General features: G+C 31.7%; 1 protein-coding gene across 2 annotated transcripts; it reads left to right on the top strand.

Annotated features, from left to right (window-relative positions):
- Positions 1-1,129: 1,129 nt before the first annotated feature.
- LOC139481272 (trypsin-like) lies at positions 1,130-10,493 on the top strand. Of its 2 annotated transcripts, none has more exons than XM_071264452.1 (8): positions 1,130-1,286; positions 2,618-2,677; positions 3,414-3,430; positions 3,963-4,153; positions 5,673-5,754; positions 6,540-6,717; positions 8,371-8,504; positions 10,226-10,493. In XM_071264452.1, exons 1-8 carry the CDS (start codon positions 1,238-1,240, stop codon positions 10,448-10,450), a joined length of 936 nt encoding a protein of 311 aa, XP_071120553.1. In that variant the 5' UTR covers positions 1,130-1,237; the 3' UTR covers positions 10,451-10,493. The 2 variants fall into 2 exon arrangements, with proteins under 2 accessions (XP_071120553.1, XP_071120554.1); XM_071264453.1 differs by having other exon boundaries at positions 1,253-1,316.
- The last annotated feature ends 7,370 nt before the right edge of the window (positions 10,494-17,863 follow it).

Genomic DNA, 17,863 nt, shown 5'->3' with positions numbered 1-17,863 from the left:
AGAATAATTGTCATAAAGTTGTCACATGAAAAAATAGCGGATCAGTTTTTTTAAAAGTATTTTCATTGATTTCAAGCTTCAAATTATATGTTCTAGAAGATACGTGCGTAAGCCATGGCGTTGTCAGTTTATTTTGAATTTTGATTGTCTTTCTGGTATCTGACATTATTGCTACTAGAATGTCTCACCAAGTAAATCTAGATCAACTTTGAATGTCCCGTTTAAATTGTAAATACAATCCTTTTGTATGTGTTTGGTGTAAGTAATTTGTTAAAAGTTAAAAATGTACATACTAAAAAACCATGGATTACTTATGATACACAAGAATTTACTTTTTGAAGAAATAAGAACATAAGTAGATTGCAATAAAAACCAGAAAGCTCTCTGGTCTACCAAAATACTGTTTAATGGCATAATTTTATTTTATCAGTTATTCATAAAACCTAGCACACTTATAAATAGACAAATTCTTGCAAAAATGCCAGCTGTCCCTGATTATGTTTTAAAAAAAAAGACGATTTTATTTTTACAATGTTCTAGTGGTTTATTGTATATTCTGTCATCCTAATGACTTGTTGCTCAAAATATGTGTTTTGTAAAAAAAAACCTAATTTACATTCGCAATATTTAGTCGGAAATAAAACAAAACTTTAAAAAATGTTATGGTACTTTCAATCATGCTCTTCTATAAGGATTTTTATTGAATGACGTCAACATTATTTAGGCATGACCCTGGAAAAGGAATACAATGTCTTCCTCAAGTTTGCAAATTGGACCAAAACATTGTTTAAACAAGCCTTTCGGCATTATATCTTCGTCCTTGTTTTGTTTATGAAATAACCGAATGTGATCACATGTCATGGTGGGTACAACTTATGATACAGGAATAATCCATCTTTATGAAGTACCAGGGTTCATGTTGGTGTTTGTTTGGTTTGTTGTAGTAAATTGTATTTGTTATCACGTTAGGGTTATGTTAAACGTTGTTTAAACCTCGTCTTTTTTCGTATTGCTAATGGAATGTTTATTTTCCTTTGACTGATGGATTTTAATTACCGTTTCCATTTTCTATTTCTTCTATAAACATTAGAGCTTAAGGAGTATTAACATACACATTTATATATTACAGTTTCCTTAACCAGTGTCAATTAGTAAATTCTAATCGACATGCTGACAAATCTTATGTTCAAAACAACATGTAACAGCTTCAACAACATACCACGCACTACGTAGATGTATGTATATAAATACCTGGATATTCATATGTACATATCATTTCAGAAGAGGTAGGTTGAACGACGAAAATTTGAATTAAGGTTTGTTTATGTATAAACTGTTTGTTTTGTTCACTTATTGTTGTCAATATAATCGGAAGTATGCGACTGTCATATAAGTGAGAGGTTTTTGTAGCGACCAAAGCACGTTTAATCCACCATTTCAACATATAAAAAGAATGCAAGTACCATATAAGAAATACGACTGTTATTTTGCATCCGTTAAATAAGTTTGAGTCTTTCATTTGCAATTTTAAAATTGACTTTCTGTTTTGAATTCTCCACGGAGTTTGGTATTTTTGTTATTTTACATTTTACATCATATTTGTGATTAATATAAATATATTTTAATTGAATATGTTCCCGCATTCATTTCTCCTCAGGCTGATGACGTCTTCGGTGGTCTCACAGTTATATTACATAAAGACAGATTTCTTTATGGCTACACTGGAATATAACAGATTTTTTCAAATGTTATTTTAGCTTATATGATTAATTTTGATATAGATGAATTAGAAGAATGAATTAAGGTATGGGCATTTCGTATAGAATTTCTTTTTTTCTATTTCTACACAAGAAAAGTAAAGGTTATATACTAATCAAACTTGTTTTAGTTTGTTACCCCGATTTGTCGCTTTACGAGTTTTGAACAGCGGTATACTACTGTTGCCTTTATTTGAAAAATACTAATTTTCGTTAAGTTAGTGATTAAATATATCTACTTACGACATTTTATCTTTATTGAAACAATATCAGACAAGAAAACATATAATCATGCAAACATTTTTCTTTCTTAAATGGTAAAATTAAATGACTGCAAAGGTAAATACCACTACATAGTGTCGTTATTACAAAAACTGGAAAAGAAATAATATAGTTCTTCAATCATGATATTTCATAGAATATCTCGAATGATAAGAATGCTTTCTATGCAAGTTAATGGCGTGTTTTCACTAAATCAATTTATTTGAAACATGTCTGTGTCACTAAATATTATCATTCGACACAAGCAACAAAAATAAAAGCGATACCGACTATCGCTTGAATAAGTTCCTTGATGAATATAACACCTTAACATAGGTGAATGTACTAAGATGAAATCTAACATAGGATGACTAAATATGTACCTTGTACAAGCTGTCTAACATTCAAAAGTAAATGTTGATATATCTGTCATTTATTCTTTTATTGCATGTGGCATTATTCTAAAATATAACTTTATGGGTACGATATTTTGTAGAAATCAAAGGTTAATTGATAAATGAAGTAACACCCTCATACAGAGGATCAGCGAGCCATCAGATGCACGTAACTCGCATTGTTAATCTTATTTTCAATTTCAGGCGTGGTGTTGTTTGGAAACATGAAGATGTATCGAGTGCTCAATGTCAGTGTATTTGTCGGTAAGTTAATAATTAAATGTAATTACCTATATATTAAGTCGACAATAGTTTAACTATGTTCAAATATCTCAAATCGATTAGAAACAGACAAATCAAGATAATAATAAAAAAAAGTAAGTTATCACATGTACACACAGAAGAGCGAGACTAAGTGCATAACAAGCGTCTTATGCTTTACTCGCATCAAACAAACAAACGAAATAGTATTAAACGGCAATTTGCTTTTGTTTCATCTAAAAATGTTTTTCAAGTTCTAAATAATCATTTCTTCAGTTATGTTGAGTCTTTTAAACAATTTTTAGGACATCCACTGCCATAAATTCTGGTTTCCTCGGAATATTGGCTATTGGTCAATTATATGGTATATCAATCATGATTGTACAAATAATTATGTTTTTGTCTAAAGGAGGGACACAAATACCGTTCAAAAAATTCATACATTTAAGAACAACGCAATGCTAAAAAAATGAAAAAAAACAAACTACATTATTATGAGTATACAAAAAAAAAAAAAAAAAAAAACAGACACTGAGCAACTCGTTCAATAAAAAAAGGGCTTTTCTAAGTTGCTCCTAATGTGTAACCAGTTTTTTTTGTTGTACCTATCGAGTTACTCATTAACGTACAAACCCAAAGATAAGTCACACTCGAACTTATGTATTGTAATTCTAGTCATGAAAAAAATACATGAGAATGATTTTGATAATAGTAAAAATAATTTCATATATTTTTGTAGTGTTCTTCATGTCTACAGTACGTATATGAACATTAAGTTAATATAAGATGAACTTAGTTCAATTTTAAGAGTTTTCACACTGCTCCTTATTTTAAAATGAACATCAATATGTTTTCACATACAAAGGAAACGTTCTCGATAATTATATAAGGACAATGCATGTTGTGTACTACAATGTAGCAACAATTTGACGGATATCAAATGTAAATTAGAATCAATGTTGACGAAACAAATTAGAGTAACGGTATTATTTCCGTTTTCAAAGGAATTGTCATCGCCTTTCTAGAATTGTCACAGCTTTCTCCGTGACTTGATGATGGCAATTGTACAATCGCTACACACTCTCTTTTCCTAGTGATTTCGAATTCATTATGATAATTGTATTTTCTTTAAGGAAAAACTTCTAAAATGTTATCTTATTATTACTATAAATAAAATGTCTTAACTTGGAGATCTATTGATAAAAAATGTAGCATTTCTTTACTCTTTATGTATTTACTTGGGGCTTGCTATGCATATATCTTTAATTCATTTTCTATCATTATGTAGACATTTTCGGCTGATACAAGTGTAAAGATAGTTAATGGTGACAATGCCAACATTGAAGATCATCCATGGCAGGTCTCTGTTCAGATCAGAAGAACCGAAAAAGACAATTTTACCCATATATGCGGTGGATCAATTATTGACAAAAGTTGGGTTATTACAGCTGGACATTGTAATACTTATCCTGAATTACCGTAAGCTATGTTATTTACAGTTGAAAATATAATACAATGCGCATCTGTATTAATCATGATTACCCTACCGGGGCGTCTGAAATCATTCAAACTCTTTGATTGGAATCATTTCACTACTCAGTCGTTACATTCTATGAAGTGTTTCGTTAATTGTTTCCTTCCTATCATTATTATCAAATTGTTGATATGTTTTGGCATTGTTTGTTTTTTGTCCTTTCTCAAATCAAAGAATCCTATATTTTTTCATGAATAAGGTATTCTAAAGATTGAGTTTTCAATGTCAAAATACTGTAGAACAAATATAGAGGCTAATTTACAATTGACATGAGTGTTAATCAAGAGTTAAAAAACTATTAAATACAAAAGTCAGAAGACATCCAAATAGAGACCTTTTAAAGAAAAACTTCGTTGTCGTCATACTATTATTTTTACACGAAGCTTCTAAGAATTATTGATGTGCATTAGTGCCCCCTTCTTTTGTATTTTAGAACATAGACAAAACTTCATATGCCCTGAAGCAATATGGTCTTTTTAGTTTTAAGATGTTTATAGATGCGGTTTAAATTTTAAAATCAATACTGCATAACTAAAAAAACCGGTTAATTGGCATATAATTGGAATTATTTCTTCTTTGCCAATTAATAAAATCTACAGTCATTTTTTCAAAATGGGGGTTTCAAATCATAATATAGGAGTGGGGTTCAACAATATGTCCCCATTCATTGATCGTTAAAAATGGGAGTTCCAACCCTCAGATCCCGCCACTAAATTGATATGTGGTTGTAGGATAGTGCTGACACGAGGGTTCAACCACCCAATATTTCCTTTGTTTTAAGATAGCAGGACAGGAATGCTCATACCTTTACGTGTATACGCAGTTTAGTCCTTCATATAGTTGTAGTATGAATGCGTCTCGTCACCGACCAAAATTCAGCAACGGTTCTGCAAAGTGCAGAAACCTATTAGGGATATTCAAGTCAAGTTCAGTTGTCATAATCAAATTATCACCTTTGCTTCTTTTCACTACTCATCAAAAACGATCTCAGTAAAAGTTATTCACATTTCTTTTTTAACAAGTTGAGATTTGATAAATCTAAAATCTTTCATGTGTCACTTTCTTCAACTGGACATAGATTATGATATATTTTTTTTTCAAAGAATAAATGAAATATGTATTTGAAACAAAAATTCAATTAGGGTTTACTTGACGGGTTATGTAAAGTGATATAGATCGTTGTCCAAAAAACTCTTGAAGACCTTATGTGGCATATAATTGTTAATTTCTGTGTCGGTCAATTATAGAGAGTTGTCTCATTGACAATATTACCAAATTTGTTATATATATATATATATATATATATATATATATAACAAATTTGGTAATATATATATATAATAAAAACTATAAAACAAATTCCCATACGTTTCGGCCATTACGGCCTTCTTCATTGGAATAAATTACAACCAATTCCAAATCAGTTTCCTATATCACGCTGCAGTTTGATTATTTTCATTTTAGGGTAAAGAATATAAGAGTAGCAGCTGGAAGTTCTCGTTTGAGTCAGATGAAAACAATTATACCTTTGAAAAATTTCTATAAGGTATAGACTTTAAGTGGCATATTTTATACCCAACTATATATTTGGGCAATAATGCGCCCACCCTGATTGCCCGTCTCTCCGTTCTTGATTATGATTACAACACAATGTTGACTGATGTACACTTATTTTTGATATTTTTACCTATCATGTATGTTGGTTTTTTTGACGCATCGTTGTCAATATAATGGAATTTGATGCGACTGGTATACAAGTGAGGGGTTAAACTAGCTTTAAAATCAGGTGTAATCCAACGTTTTCTACATCAGAAAATGTCTATACTAAGTCAGGATTATGACAGTTAGATTTGTTTAAGCTTTTGATTTTGCCATTTGAGTACAAACTTTCCGTTTTGAATTTTCCCCGGAGTTCTGTAGTAATTTTACCTCTTTATATTCTGTGTTTATTTTGTAGGTGCCTCCTTAACCACTATATGTATCAATATTGCATCATAGACATATGCGTTTAAATAGGGCTTAAATTACCCAAGATTATGTAATGATAAGTTCGTAAACTGCGTCCATCCGTAGATTCACATTCTTAAAAATCTATCAACTGAGGTTTCGATTATTTCTAGATATTTAGAACAATGTGGCATAAGTCCTTGAATAATATTAGCTGGATATACAAGAATATTGGCGCATGAAAATCCTTTTATAAAACACTAACAGAGTAATTCCTTAAGTACAAAAAAGAAAATAATCACGATTTTTTTTAAAAGATTTATATTTGAACACCTATTAGTTATACCATTAGTGTATCCTAATTATAAAAGTAATATCTTTCAGCACACGAACTTCATATTTACTAATACAGAAATGAAAAGGGACCTTATGCTACTACAACTTAGAAGGCCGCTTAAATTCGGGTCTACCATTAATAAAATCGACCTAGACACTGATATAGGAAAAAATTATACCGGAGAGTTGTGTACAATATCCGGATGGGGAAATACAGTTACAAGAGGTATGTTTTATCATAAATTGACGTTTAGTTAGAGAAACAATAGCTAAATATACCAAAGGGATATTCAAACTTATATGTCGAACACAAAAGGACAATATCATGAATTTTTGTTTTAACAAAAAACAAATCAAACAACAGACAGAACTATCAATAGCATTACCACTGAAAATAAATCAGACACCTAGACTTTCAGTTTTGTCTTTTCTTCTCTAGAAAACGCATAACAACAGAATCAGTTGTAACAAATAACATTTTATTTAATGTTTTATCAAGATTTGAAACCTTACAAAAGAGAGTCGACAGGTACTAAAGAAATAATCTAGAAAACAAACTGACAATGCCAAGGCAAAATTGTCCACTTATCGGTTATCCATGGCTTTGAATCATTATTCCTTATGCATTGTTTCATGTTGATGTTGTAATTTCTTATAACATGTAGAATAATCTTCATTTTCAATAGATTTCGTAAATGATTTCGTCATATTTCGTTGTTGTAAACTTCAACTCACTCAGTTATATTAGCTGTTGAAGACATTCTCTTTTTATATATATATTTCTAAATTGGAAACAAATTGTAGTTCATTTATTTTATTTTTAGAAATTATATGCACAGGAATTAATTTGTCTTACACAGTTTTGATTTATAAGTAAAAACATGGATCGAAAATACAAATAAATACATCATTACTAAACTGTATTAGCACAATTCTATACTATTTCACATGACTATTTTATAAATTTTATTGTAATGGTTACATTTCAAAATACATACAACAGCACCATTAAAAACTGAATCCCAATTCCATATACTATCAATGAACATGACCTGTGACAATACTGTTTGTGGTGTTGAAACAATAGCTCATTTCTGGAATCATGTCTTTCAGTGACAAAGATCGTCAATTTCGCACGCCGGTATGACGTTATTTGCCAGATAGAAGGCGCGTCTGTATCCCAACTCTATTAAAAGTTTCCAGCACTTTCATAATCGTCATTCTGTAGGGTAGTATATAAATAGTAAATGTTCCGTAAGATCGAAATCTTGATTACCGTATGACTGAGGGAGGGTGACCATCTTATTAGCTTTTAATTTCCAAAATATTTTCTGCATGATAAAATCAAAATTTTTCACCCGTTTTCTCAACACATGTTGGAAATGACAATGCATACATTTTTGTCACGTGGTGATGGAAGTCACTTGATATATTCGTCCGTGTCCTGGAACTGGCCTATTTTGTAACACGCAGATTATATTTCTATTAAGGTGTATTTGTGTACTGACCTACACTTTTTCATTAACCGATTTCACATCTGTCTAATTGTGTTCTTAATCTGAAAAAGATCTAATGATAGCAAAATTAAAAAAAGAAAAATAGGATGGATTGTATAAAGGAAATAGAGCCATAAAATTAGGTTTACTCTTTCAACTGCAAAAAAACAAAACCACATCAATAGCGTGGATGTAAACAGATACATATATAGATCATAGTCCGATTTCGACTAACGAGAAAATTCAAATGATGAGGCGTGGTTAAACTTCTCTATTAGCGTTTAACTTTCACGTAACTTTGGAAACTGATGTTACGATACATAATTATACAGGATTTAATTAAATTTCACAACCTTTGTACTATTTAACAATTTTGATTATAGGGGAGAATTATCCTGATCGTCTGCAAGTAGTGTCAATGCCAGTTGTCACCCATGAATACTGCCGAACTTCTTGGTTTGGTCTTGCTTTGAAGGACATGATATGTCTTCAAGAGGGAAAAAAGGATTCTTGCACTGTAACTATATTTCATTTACTCAAATTATAACGCAATTTTTCAAAAGATTAATAAACATTGTAGCATGTCGACCCTGCTATTTTCGTTTTATATTTTTCTAAATTAAGATAACAGAGGGACAAAATAAATCAGAGATTTCCAAATTCATCAGTCGAAATGAGACAGACAGCACCATGGCAAAAATGAAAAAAAGACCAAAATGACAAACAAATGATTATAAAACACAATATAGATAACTCAAGACTGAGCAACACGAACTCCAACAAAAATAGATCGGGGATGATCTCAGTTCCTCTAGAAAGGTAAGCAGATCCTGCTCCAAATGTTGCACCTGTCATGTTGTTCATGGAAATACTAAAATGAAGGTTAGTCTTATTCGGTATGCAGAAGTTCGGGATTACGCTGAAGACGTTTAAAACATATCAGTCGTTATTTGTGAAACAGATTTTCCGTCATTGACAACCAACTAGTTGCAGTGTCCGTAAAATAATCGAGGGGGTAATTTCAATTTAAACACTTCGAACTCTTTTGTTTCATAATTTTCTTGTGAGCACTTACCCTCTACCAAGACAATCATGATATAAAACCTAATCACGGGAATACCTTCTAATAGTACGTTTATCTGAAGTCGTGATCGAAGCAAAACAATATCATTGCACAATTAAAATTAATTGAATGACCATCAAAAACTATTGCCATTTCTCATATCAAAATTAAAGATGAAATCACAAATATCTAACATTAAAATAAGTCAATATGACCAAAGTGGTCAATTGACCCCCTTAGAAGTTATTGCCCTTTATAGTCAATTTTTACCAATGTAAACTATTGGGCCAAATTCATTTAAGATAGAGATAATTGTTAGTAGCAAAACTATTCAGTAAAATAAGATCTACAAACACATCACCATCACCAAAACGCAATGTTTCATGAACGCATGAATCAATGTGTGTTCTGGGTCGATGCGACAGCTAGTGTAGATTTATTTCCCCGAGGGTATCACCAGCCCAGTAGTTAGCACTTCTGTGGTGACTTGAGTTATCATTGATATGTTCATAATTATAAATTGCCTGTTAACAACACTTCGAATTTTTTAAATACTAAGGCTTTTCTACCTCAGAATTAGATTACCTTAGCTGTATTTGGCAAAACTGTAAGGAATTTTCGGTCCTCAATGCTCTTCAACTTCGTACTTTATTTGACCGTTTTAACATTTTTGATTTGAGCGTCACTGATGAGTCTTTTGTAGACGAAACGCGCGTCTGGCGTATATATCAAATTTGAATCCATGTATCTATGATGAGTTTATTTGTTTAATATTCACATATACCAAAGTGAGCGACACAGGCTCTTTGGAGCCTCTAGTTTTATGATGATGTTTTTTTTGCCTAGCTAATCGAAATAGAAACAATAACATAATGTAATAAGAGGGGAAATAAAAAAATACACGTTGTCCTGGAAACACCTGTGCCAAGGTAACAAAAAACAAATCTAACTTTATTTCGAGGTTCGTGTGGTTCAAATTACGTTTCAATATAATAAAGATAGTACTATAAGTTAGAATTGAATATAATAACATGAGTTGTAAAAATGATATGGCAAATTGTTTTCTACCTGTCAGCGATAAAAATTAGAGTTGATGCTGGTTTCCTTGATTTACCGAAGATTGTGGTTTTACATACTGTCATATGTATTTATTACATGTTATTTTGTATTTTCAGAATGATAGTGGTGGACCAATGGTTTGCAGTAAAAAACTAGTAGGAGTACTATCGGGTGGTGTTCTCTTTTGCGAAGGAAATAGACCTAGCGTTTATTCCAGAGTTTCTGCTTACTTAGCTTGGATTAAAGAAACAATGAATAAGAAAAATAAGAAGAATAAAAGAGAAAAGAAAAGAAACAAGAATAAGAAAGAAAAGAAAAATAACAAAAATAACAAAAATTGAATTTGACACTTGAATGAGGTAGATAAAGAATTTTAGAAATTTATTATGTTTTTGTTTCTCACCTAGTTTATTCTTTGAATTTCATTCAAAAGGTAAAGAAAGGATAAGGTCCCAAACCAAAAAAGTAAAAAAAAACCATCAATGCTAAGAAGGTACGCTTTTGTGATTTCATAGTTGGTTGAACATTAACTTAAGTTCCTAAAGTGAGAGAGTGTTTTAAGGAAAATTGAAAAAGGTCCTTTAACAATTTGATTGACATTTTTTGTGAGCCACCGCATTTAGGATTAATACCACTATTGAGTTTCCACTATAAGCCTTTGGTAAATTGTCACTTTTGAAAACCAAATATGCCAGATTCATCTTCTGGTCAAAGAGATAAATACTTCGTTTGAGTAAACCATTATCCTGTCTTATACTACAGTGAAAATTAAACATAACATTATTGCATTGCTTGTTTTATATTAACCATCACTGGAAGTAAAGAAATCCACCCCTCTTTTCCTGTAACAATGTCAGCTGACAAACTGGTACTTTTTAACACCAAACGAATATGACTCAGAATTTTTTCTGCATTGAAATACAAGCTAGACCGCCAATATGCATTACCTGTATTACTCCTTCAACTAAAGCCACTCTGATGAACTCATCAAATAGATAATTAATGAATGTGCTATAATTAAAAACCTTTTTGTGCAGTTTTCATTGTAATTCAACGAAAAGATACATGAAATGATCTAATTTCATAAAGAGGATTTTTTTCTGTACTTATTGTACCTCTTACCTATTACCAAGGTGTAGGTATTTAATGTGAGGCTTGTTTGAAATCATATCCTCACATTAAAATCGCGGTGAAAAAATACCGAAAAAGCTCCAAAAATACTATTATCTATTATTTAAACGAACATTCGATTGATCATCTCCAGATTAACATCAGATTGTTATAAAATGGCAACTTGGTTACTAAAGGACCATGCTTATAATTTAATACATCAGATACGCGTTTCGACTTCATTAGACTCATCAGTGACTTTTAGATCAAAATAGTTATAAAGCCAAACAAGTACAAAAATGAACATAAAATTGAGAATGGAAATGGGGAATGTGTCAAAGAGACAACAACCCGACCAAATAAAAAACAACAGCAGAGGGTCACCAACAGGTCTTCAATGTAGCGAGAAATTCCCGCACCCGGAGGCGTCCTTCAGCTGGCCCCTAAACAAATATATACTAGTCCAGTGATAATGAACGCCATACTAATTTCCAAATTGTACACAGGAAACTAAAATTAAAATAATACAAGACTAACAAAGGCCAGAGGCTCCTGACTTGGGACAGGCGCAAAAATGCAGCGGGGTTAAACATGTTTGTGAGATCTCAACCCTCCCCCTATACCTCTAACCAATGTAGAAAAGTAAACGCATGGCAATACGCACATTAAAATTCAGTTCAAGAGAAGTCCGAGTCTGATGTCAGAAGATGTAACTAAAGAAAATAAACAAAATGACAATAATACATAAATAACAACAGACTACTAGCAGTTAACTGACATGCCAGCTCCAGACTTCAATTAAACTGACTGACAGATTATGATTTCATCATGTTAACATCAGGCACAATCCTTCCCGTTAGGGGTTTAGTATCATACCATCATAACATATATGAGAAGAACATAACCCGTGTCATGCCAACAACTGTTTTTAGAATAAATGTGTTTAGTTCCGATGCAAAGACCTTATCAGTGACTCAATATTAACGCCAAAATATGCAATCTTTAATGACTTGACAACAGTATCGTAATTATATCCCTTCTTAATAAATTTATTGAGCATTGAGGACCCAAAATTCTAAAAAGTTGTGCCAAATACGGCTATAGTACTCTATGCCTAGGATAAGAAAATCATTTGTATTTCGAAACTTTCCTATAAACAGACCATATATTTGATATTCATATGAACATCCAAATGCTGGCTACTGGACTGTTGATACTCTCGGGAACGGAACCAGCAGTGACATCGACCCAGTGGTGTAAATATTTTTCAAAAGTACCAGGCTTATAATTCAATACACCAGACGTGCGTTTCATCTACATATGACTTATCAGTGACACTCAGATCAAAATAGTTATGTAACAAAATAAGTTTTGAGCATTGAGGGCCCAAAATTCAAGATGAAAAGAGTTATAAAGCCACACAAGTACAAAATGAAGAGCATTGAGGACTCAAAATTCTTAAACGTTGTGCCAAAATACGCTAAGTATTTCAAACTTTCATATAAAAAAGACCATATAATTGATATTAATGTTATCACTGAAGTTCTGACCTCTGGGTCAAACAAGTATAAAATTGAAGAGCATTGAGGTTCAAAAATACGGCTAATGTAATCTATGCCTGGGATAAGAAAATCCTTAGTTTTTCGAAAAATTCAAAGTTTTGTAAACAGGAAATTTATAAATATGACCACATAAGTGATATTCATGTCAACACCGAAGTGCTGACTACTGGGTTGGTGATACCAGACAAAGAGAGCAACAGCAGTGGCATCGACCCAGTGGTGTAAACAATTATCAAAGGTACCAGGATTATACTTTTGTACGCCAGACGCGCGTTTCGTCTATCATTAGACTCATCAGTGACGCTCATTTCAAAATAGTTACAAAGCCAACAAGTACAAAATTAAAGAGCATTGAGACTCAAAAATTCCGAACAGTTTTCCAAATACGGCTTAGGTTATCTATGCCTTGATTAAGAAAATCCTAAGTGTTTTGAAAAAGTTTTGTAAACTGGAAATTTATAAAATGATCACATAATTGATATTCATGTTAACACCGAAGTGCTGACTACTAGGCTGGTAATACCTTCGAGGACGAAACTTCAAGCAGCAGTGGCATCGACCCAGTGGTGTACAAAGTTATCAAAGTTACCAGGATTATAATTAGTACGCCAGACGCGCGTTTCGTCAGGCGACTGTGGCTTTTGTTAGTCTTGTATGTTTTTTAATGTTAGTTCATTTATATGTCTTAGGGTCTAGTACAAAGTCCATTTTCACTGATCTAATACACCTTTTTATATGTTCTGTGGTCGGGTTATCGTCTCTTTGACATATTCCCAATTTCCATTCTCAATCTTTAGATAACAGAACATTTAATAGCATGCTAATCATAAATTACATTTGGAGATATGTTATGACTACACTGAGGTGATTATCCACATTAGGCCGGTGACCATGGTCAAATTTATGAAATTTTAATCGTCAAAAAAGGTACACGGCTATATCATATTTTATTGGAATCGGAAATGAGTGTACTTTGAGATTATTCTGGTCGTCAAAAGAAAATGTGGTGCAGTTTTTCAGAAATCTTGATAAAATAAACAACTGAAAACTTATTTTGCCTCCAATTTAAATAAAATCACTTCAACACTTAAAGAAGAAGTACAGACATCCAAATAATTTAACGAAACAATAAAACACAACACAAATAAGTAGTTATCAAGTCCAAATTATAACGGGAAAACTATGTATTCAGCCCAATAATGGACGGGATACAACTATCCGGAATTTTTTTAAGTTAATGATTGAAAAGCAGAGATTTTGGAAAGTTTAAAAATTATAGTTTTAAACCATCTTATCTCATAAAAAAATGTGTACATGGAAAGAAAAATTCCATTTTTTTACTTTTTTTAAAAGAAACGATAAAATCTATTCATCAGCGCTTCGTGTATGATGTCGGAATCAGAAAAAAAAAAATGTTCCGGTTAGTTTTTAGTTTTAGTTTTTCCTTAATAATTTTTCATCAAAAGTCTTTTAGGATTATCTTTTTCGCCTAATGCATAAAGCATTATGTCTGATGTTTGAATAAAACAAAAAAGAAGAATATTCGATGGAAGTTTTATACATAAACAAAAAATGAAGACTAACTGCATGCCAGTATGATCTGCATTTGAAGGCACATTTGATGACTTAAAGCTTAAATTAAAAAAACCTGCACCAATCGACGATTTGACGACCAATCTTAAATTCAAGTAAAATCATTTTTCTAGGACTGTGCCAATTTTTAGCCGTGTACCATGAGGTGAAATTAAACTGTTTTAATAATCGACCTTTTCCTATTCTGTCATCGCACTACATATGTTTATTTACATCATATGTATCATTTGTTTCTATATTTATAAACATGTTTACATGTAGTGACAATTGTTTCCCCGCATTTATTCTTCACAGGAGGTAACAGAAATTGTAAAATATTTTGGGACCTTTTTTTAAGGTTAAGTTACTCACTTACGTAAATATTAAGTGTCTTAGTTTTTTTAAAACTTTTCACAATATGAAAGTCTTCCAATCTTGTATTCATTTATGTCAATCGTAATTGAAATTTTTTAGGAAAATCTAAACAAAAACAAAAAACGAGCAAGGAAATCAAAATGTTTACCTACACGCATTTATAAGTTAGTTCTTAACTATTCTTTTCATTTACCTGATATCCAAAACATCTTTACTACATTGTACCATATACTGATAACTAAAACAAAAAATCGAATATTACTTCAAGAGCAAATTTTGAATGGCTAAAATAATCAACAGGCTGAAGTCATGGGAGAAAAATAAATCGAACCATGTACGCAACAAGTTTTAAAACAAGTAGACAGCTCAGTATTTAATAAAGTGAAACCAGATAGGTAAACTAGAAGCGAAAATAAAATCTGTGTTCTTATTTGAAATATGGTAAAAAAAACACTTAGCAGCCTTAATAGAGGGACGAAAGATACCAGAGGGACAGTCAAACTCATAAATCGAAAATAAACTGACAACGCCATGGCTAGAAATGAAAAAGACAACCAGAAAAACATAGAAAAATAAAAAATAAGCAACACGAACCCCTAAAAAACTAGAGCTGAGCTTATATGCTCCGGTAGGGTTAGCAGATCCTGCTCCATATGTGGCACCCGTCCTGTTACTCATGTAATACCAAATCCGCTAAATAGTCTAATTCGGTAGGTCACATTCATGAAAGGGAAGGGGATTGTAGTTACGACGTAAGGAACATCCGATATCATTTGTGAAACGGTTATTCCATAACGGTTAACCAACTCGTGATGGTGTCCGTAAAATTTACGAAGGGATGGCTCCAACTTCACCATTTGGAACTCTTGGTGAGCAGCAACCCTATATCAAGAAAAACATGATAGAAAATTCAAGCACAAAAATATAGTATCAATTTGGAGATATATACCCCGTATGCAGATGCTGCTGAGATGTTGCTACTTAGAAATAGAAAGTTCACAATTGGAAAGCTGAAATCATCTCTTTTGTCGTAAAGTTTTGTTCTAAACCGACCTTCATTGTCAATTTCTAGATGTAAGTCAGGATATGAGGCCGACTTAACTGTATCTATTGTATCCTGTATCTCTAGTTCGATGGGATAGATGCGTTCAACATAGTAACCAAATTTTGAAGAATTTAGTGAACAAACATCATCTATATAGCGGAAAGTAGAGTTAAAGGATACTGTTGACTTCTTATCTTTCTTCCTAAGAAGTTCCTGTATGAAGACAGCCTCATAATAATAAAGAAACATGTCGGTCAGAAAAAGGGCACAATTGGTTCCCATTTGAATGTTAAAATGTATTCTAACTTGGATTTATTAGTCATAGTTAAGTAATTTGCATGTAGGTGTATGAAAGAATTTCTATTGATACTGTAATTTGGTGGCCCGAGTAGTTTAAAATATGACGACACAGCAATATATCAAGTAAACAAAAAGAGAAAAAAAGATATGACAACAAAACAAAATAAGTTATTTCACAGCAAACAGAATAACAGATAATTGCAATTTATGAAGTCCAACAGATTGAATAATGACATAGAAGATTGTTCTCTTTTTATAGTGTAAAACACCATTTGAAGCCCGTATTGATTAAAAGTAACATGGACATGTCATAAAGGTTAAAAAGTAGAAACAACAACCTTGACAGGTTGATATTTTGAATTTGTTTGCAAGTCTACTTTTGAGATATTCACAATTTGATTGCACCGAAATTAAAAATAGTGTATAAGTACTAAATTTGTAACAATGTTGTCTTTCATTCCACGGTTCTCATGGTTCTAAAGTTCTAAAACCTCACCGAAAGCAACCTATATAACATTATTCTTTTCATTCAATAAAATGGAGCTATGCCTCTTGAGATAAAAGACTTCACATTTTATCTTTTCTCGTTGGACACAAAAACACAGTCAAATTAATTAAATGCATTTTGCCAATAATTTTACATCATTATTTTACATAATATTTCTATAATCCTATTCATTGTGTCATCTTGTGTGTGGGAAACTACACAAGGAAAAACAGTTATATTTAACAGTTAAAAAATATAAATTAACATTAATTGAAACATAAGAGTACAAACATGTAATTCATGGGTTAACGAACGTGTACAATGACGAATATTTGCTAAAATGCCAGAAAATTTTAACAGTACATGCAGTTTTGTAAGATAAATATTCAAAAAACAAAGTTTGTAATTTCTTTGGTAATATACAACAAGTATTCCCGAAGAGTGGTGTTTAAGATAAACAATTTATATATTGTATGTTGACGGATTTAAACAAAGTTTCTTATTGAATGGCCTATTGTCAACGATTTGAAAAAGAATCATGACTTAAATTAAGTGAATGTCATATTGTATAAATATTTGGCTTGGCTTATAAATACACCTTATCGTTATTTTCCCGCCATTACTAGACATCACACAAGTTCCCGTAAAATGTTGATGTCATAAAACAAAATCTCTGACGCCAAAATGAAAAAGCAGGAGAAATTTTCGGGTCGGCCGGGAATAGCGATAAGGTGTATAACATAACATAATAATTAAAAGAGAATTTGACCCTTAAATGTTGCTTATATATAGATCAATATCCGAAAAAGAAACTGCAAGTAAACAAAAAATGTCTTTAACATGATAATAGTATCTATCCTATATCGCTTATGTAAATCACAAATCACTTGATCATCATAATAATTAAATTAGCTGCATCAGATAGAAATCGACCTTATGCAAGTGTAGGTAAATATGTATATGAATGAGACTCTGATTGATTTTGGAATATTCATAAACGAAATACAATGAAATATTAAAGGAAATTTGGTTCGTTTTGTAGCATTCGAGTAACAATTTAATTTGTACACAGTCCCAGACTTTCCGTTCAATTCATTTTCAAAACAGAAATAGGTTTACAGATGTATTGATGTTGATTTGCACAAGGTCGATTTCTATCCGACGCAGCCCATTATATAATACTGTTGGCCCCTGATTGTCACTATCATATAAGTTAAGAGTCTGCAAAGGAACCCCACATGTGTCTTCATCATAACAATAGTATTTCAATAGTGTTGTTTACAAGAACACCCGTATGTCGATA

Source organism: Mytilus edulis, chromosome 7, assembly GCF_963676685.1.
Source record: "Mytilus edulis chromosome 7, xbMytEdul2.2, whole genome shotgun sequence".
NCBI classification, from domain to species: Eukaryota; Metazoa; Mollusca; class Bivalvia; order Mytilida; family Mytilidae; genus Mytilus; species Mytilus edulis.
The sequence above is the reverse complement of the archived record's forward strand: the minus strand, read 5'-3'. Positions and strand labels throughout refer to the sequence as shown.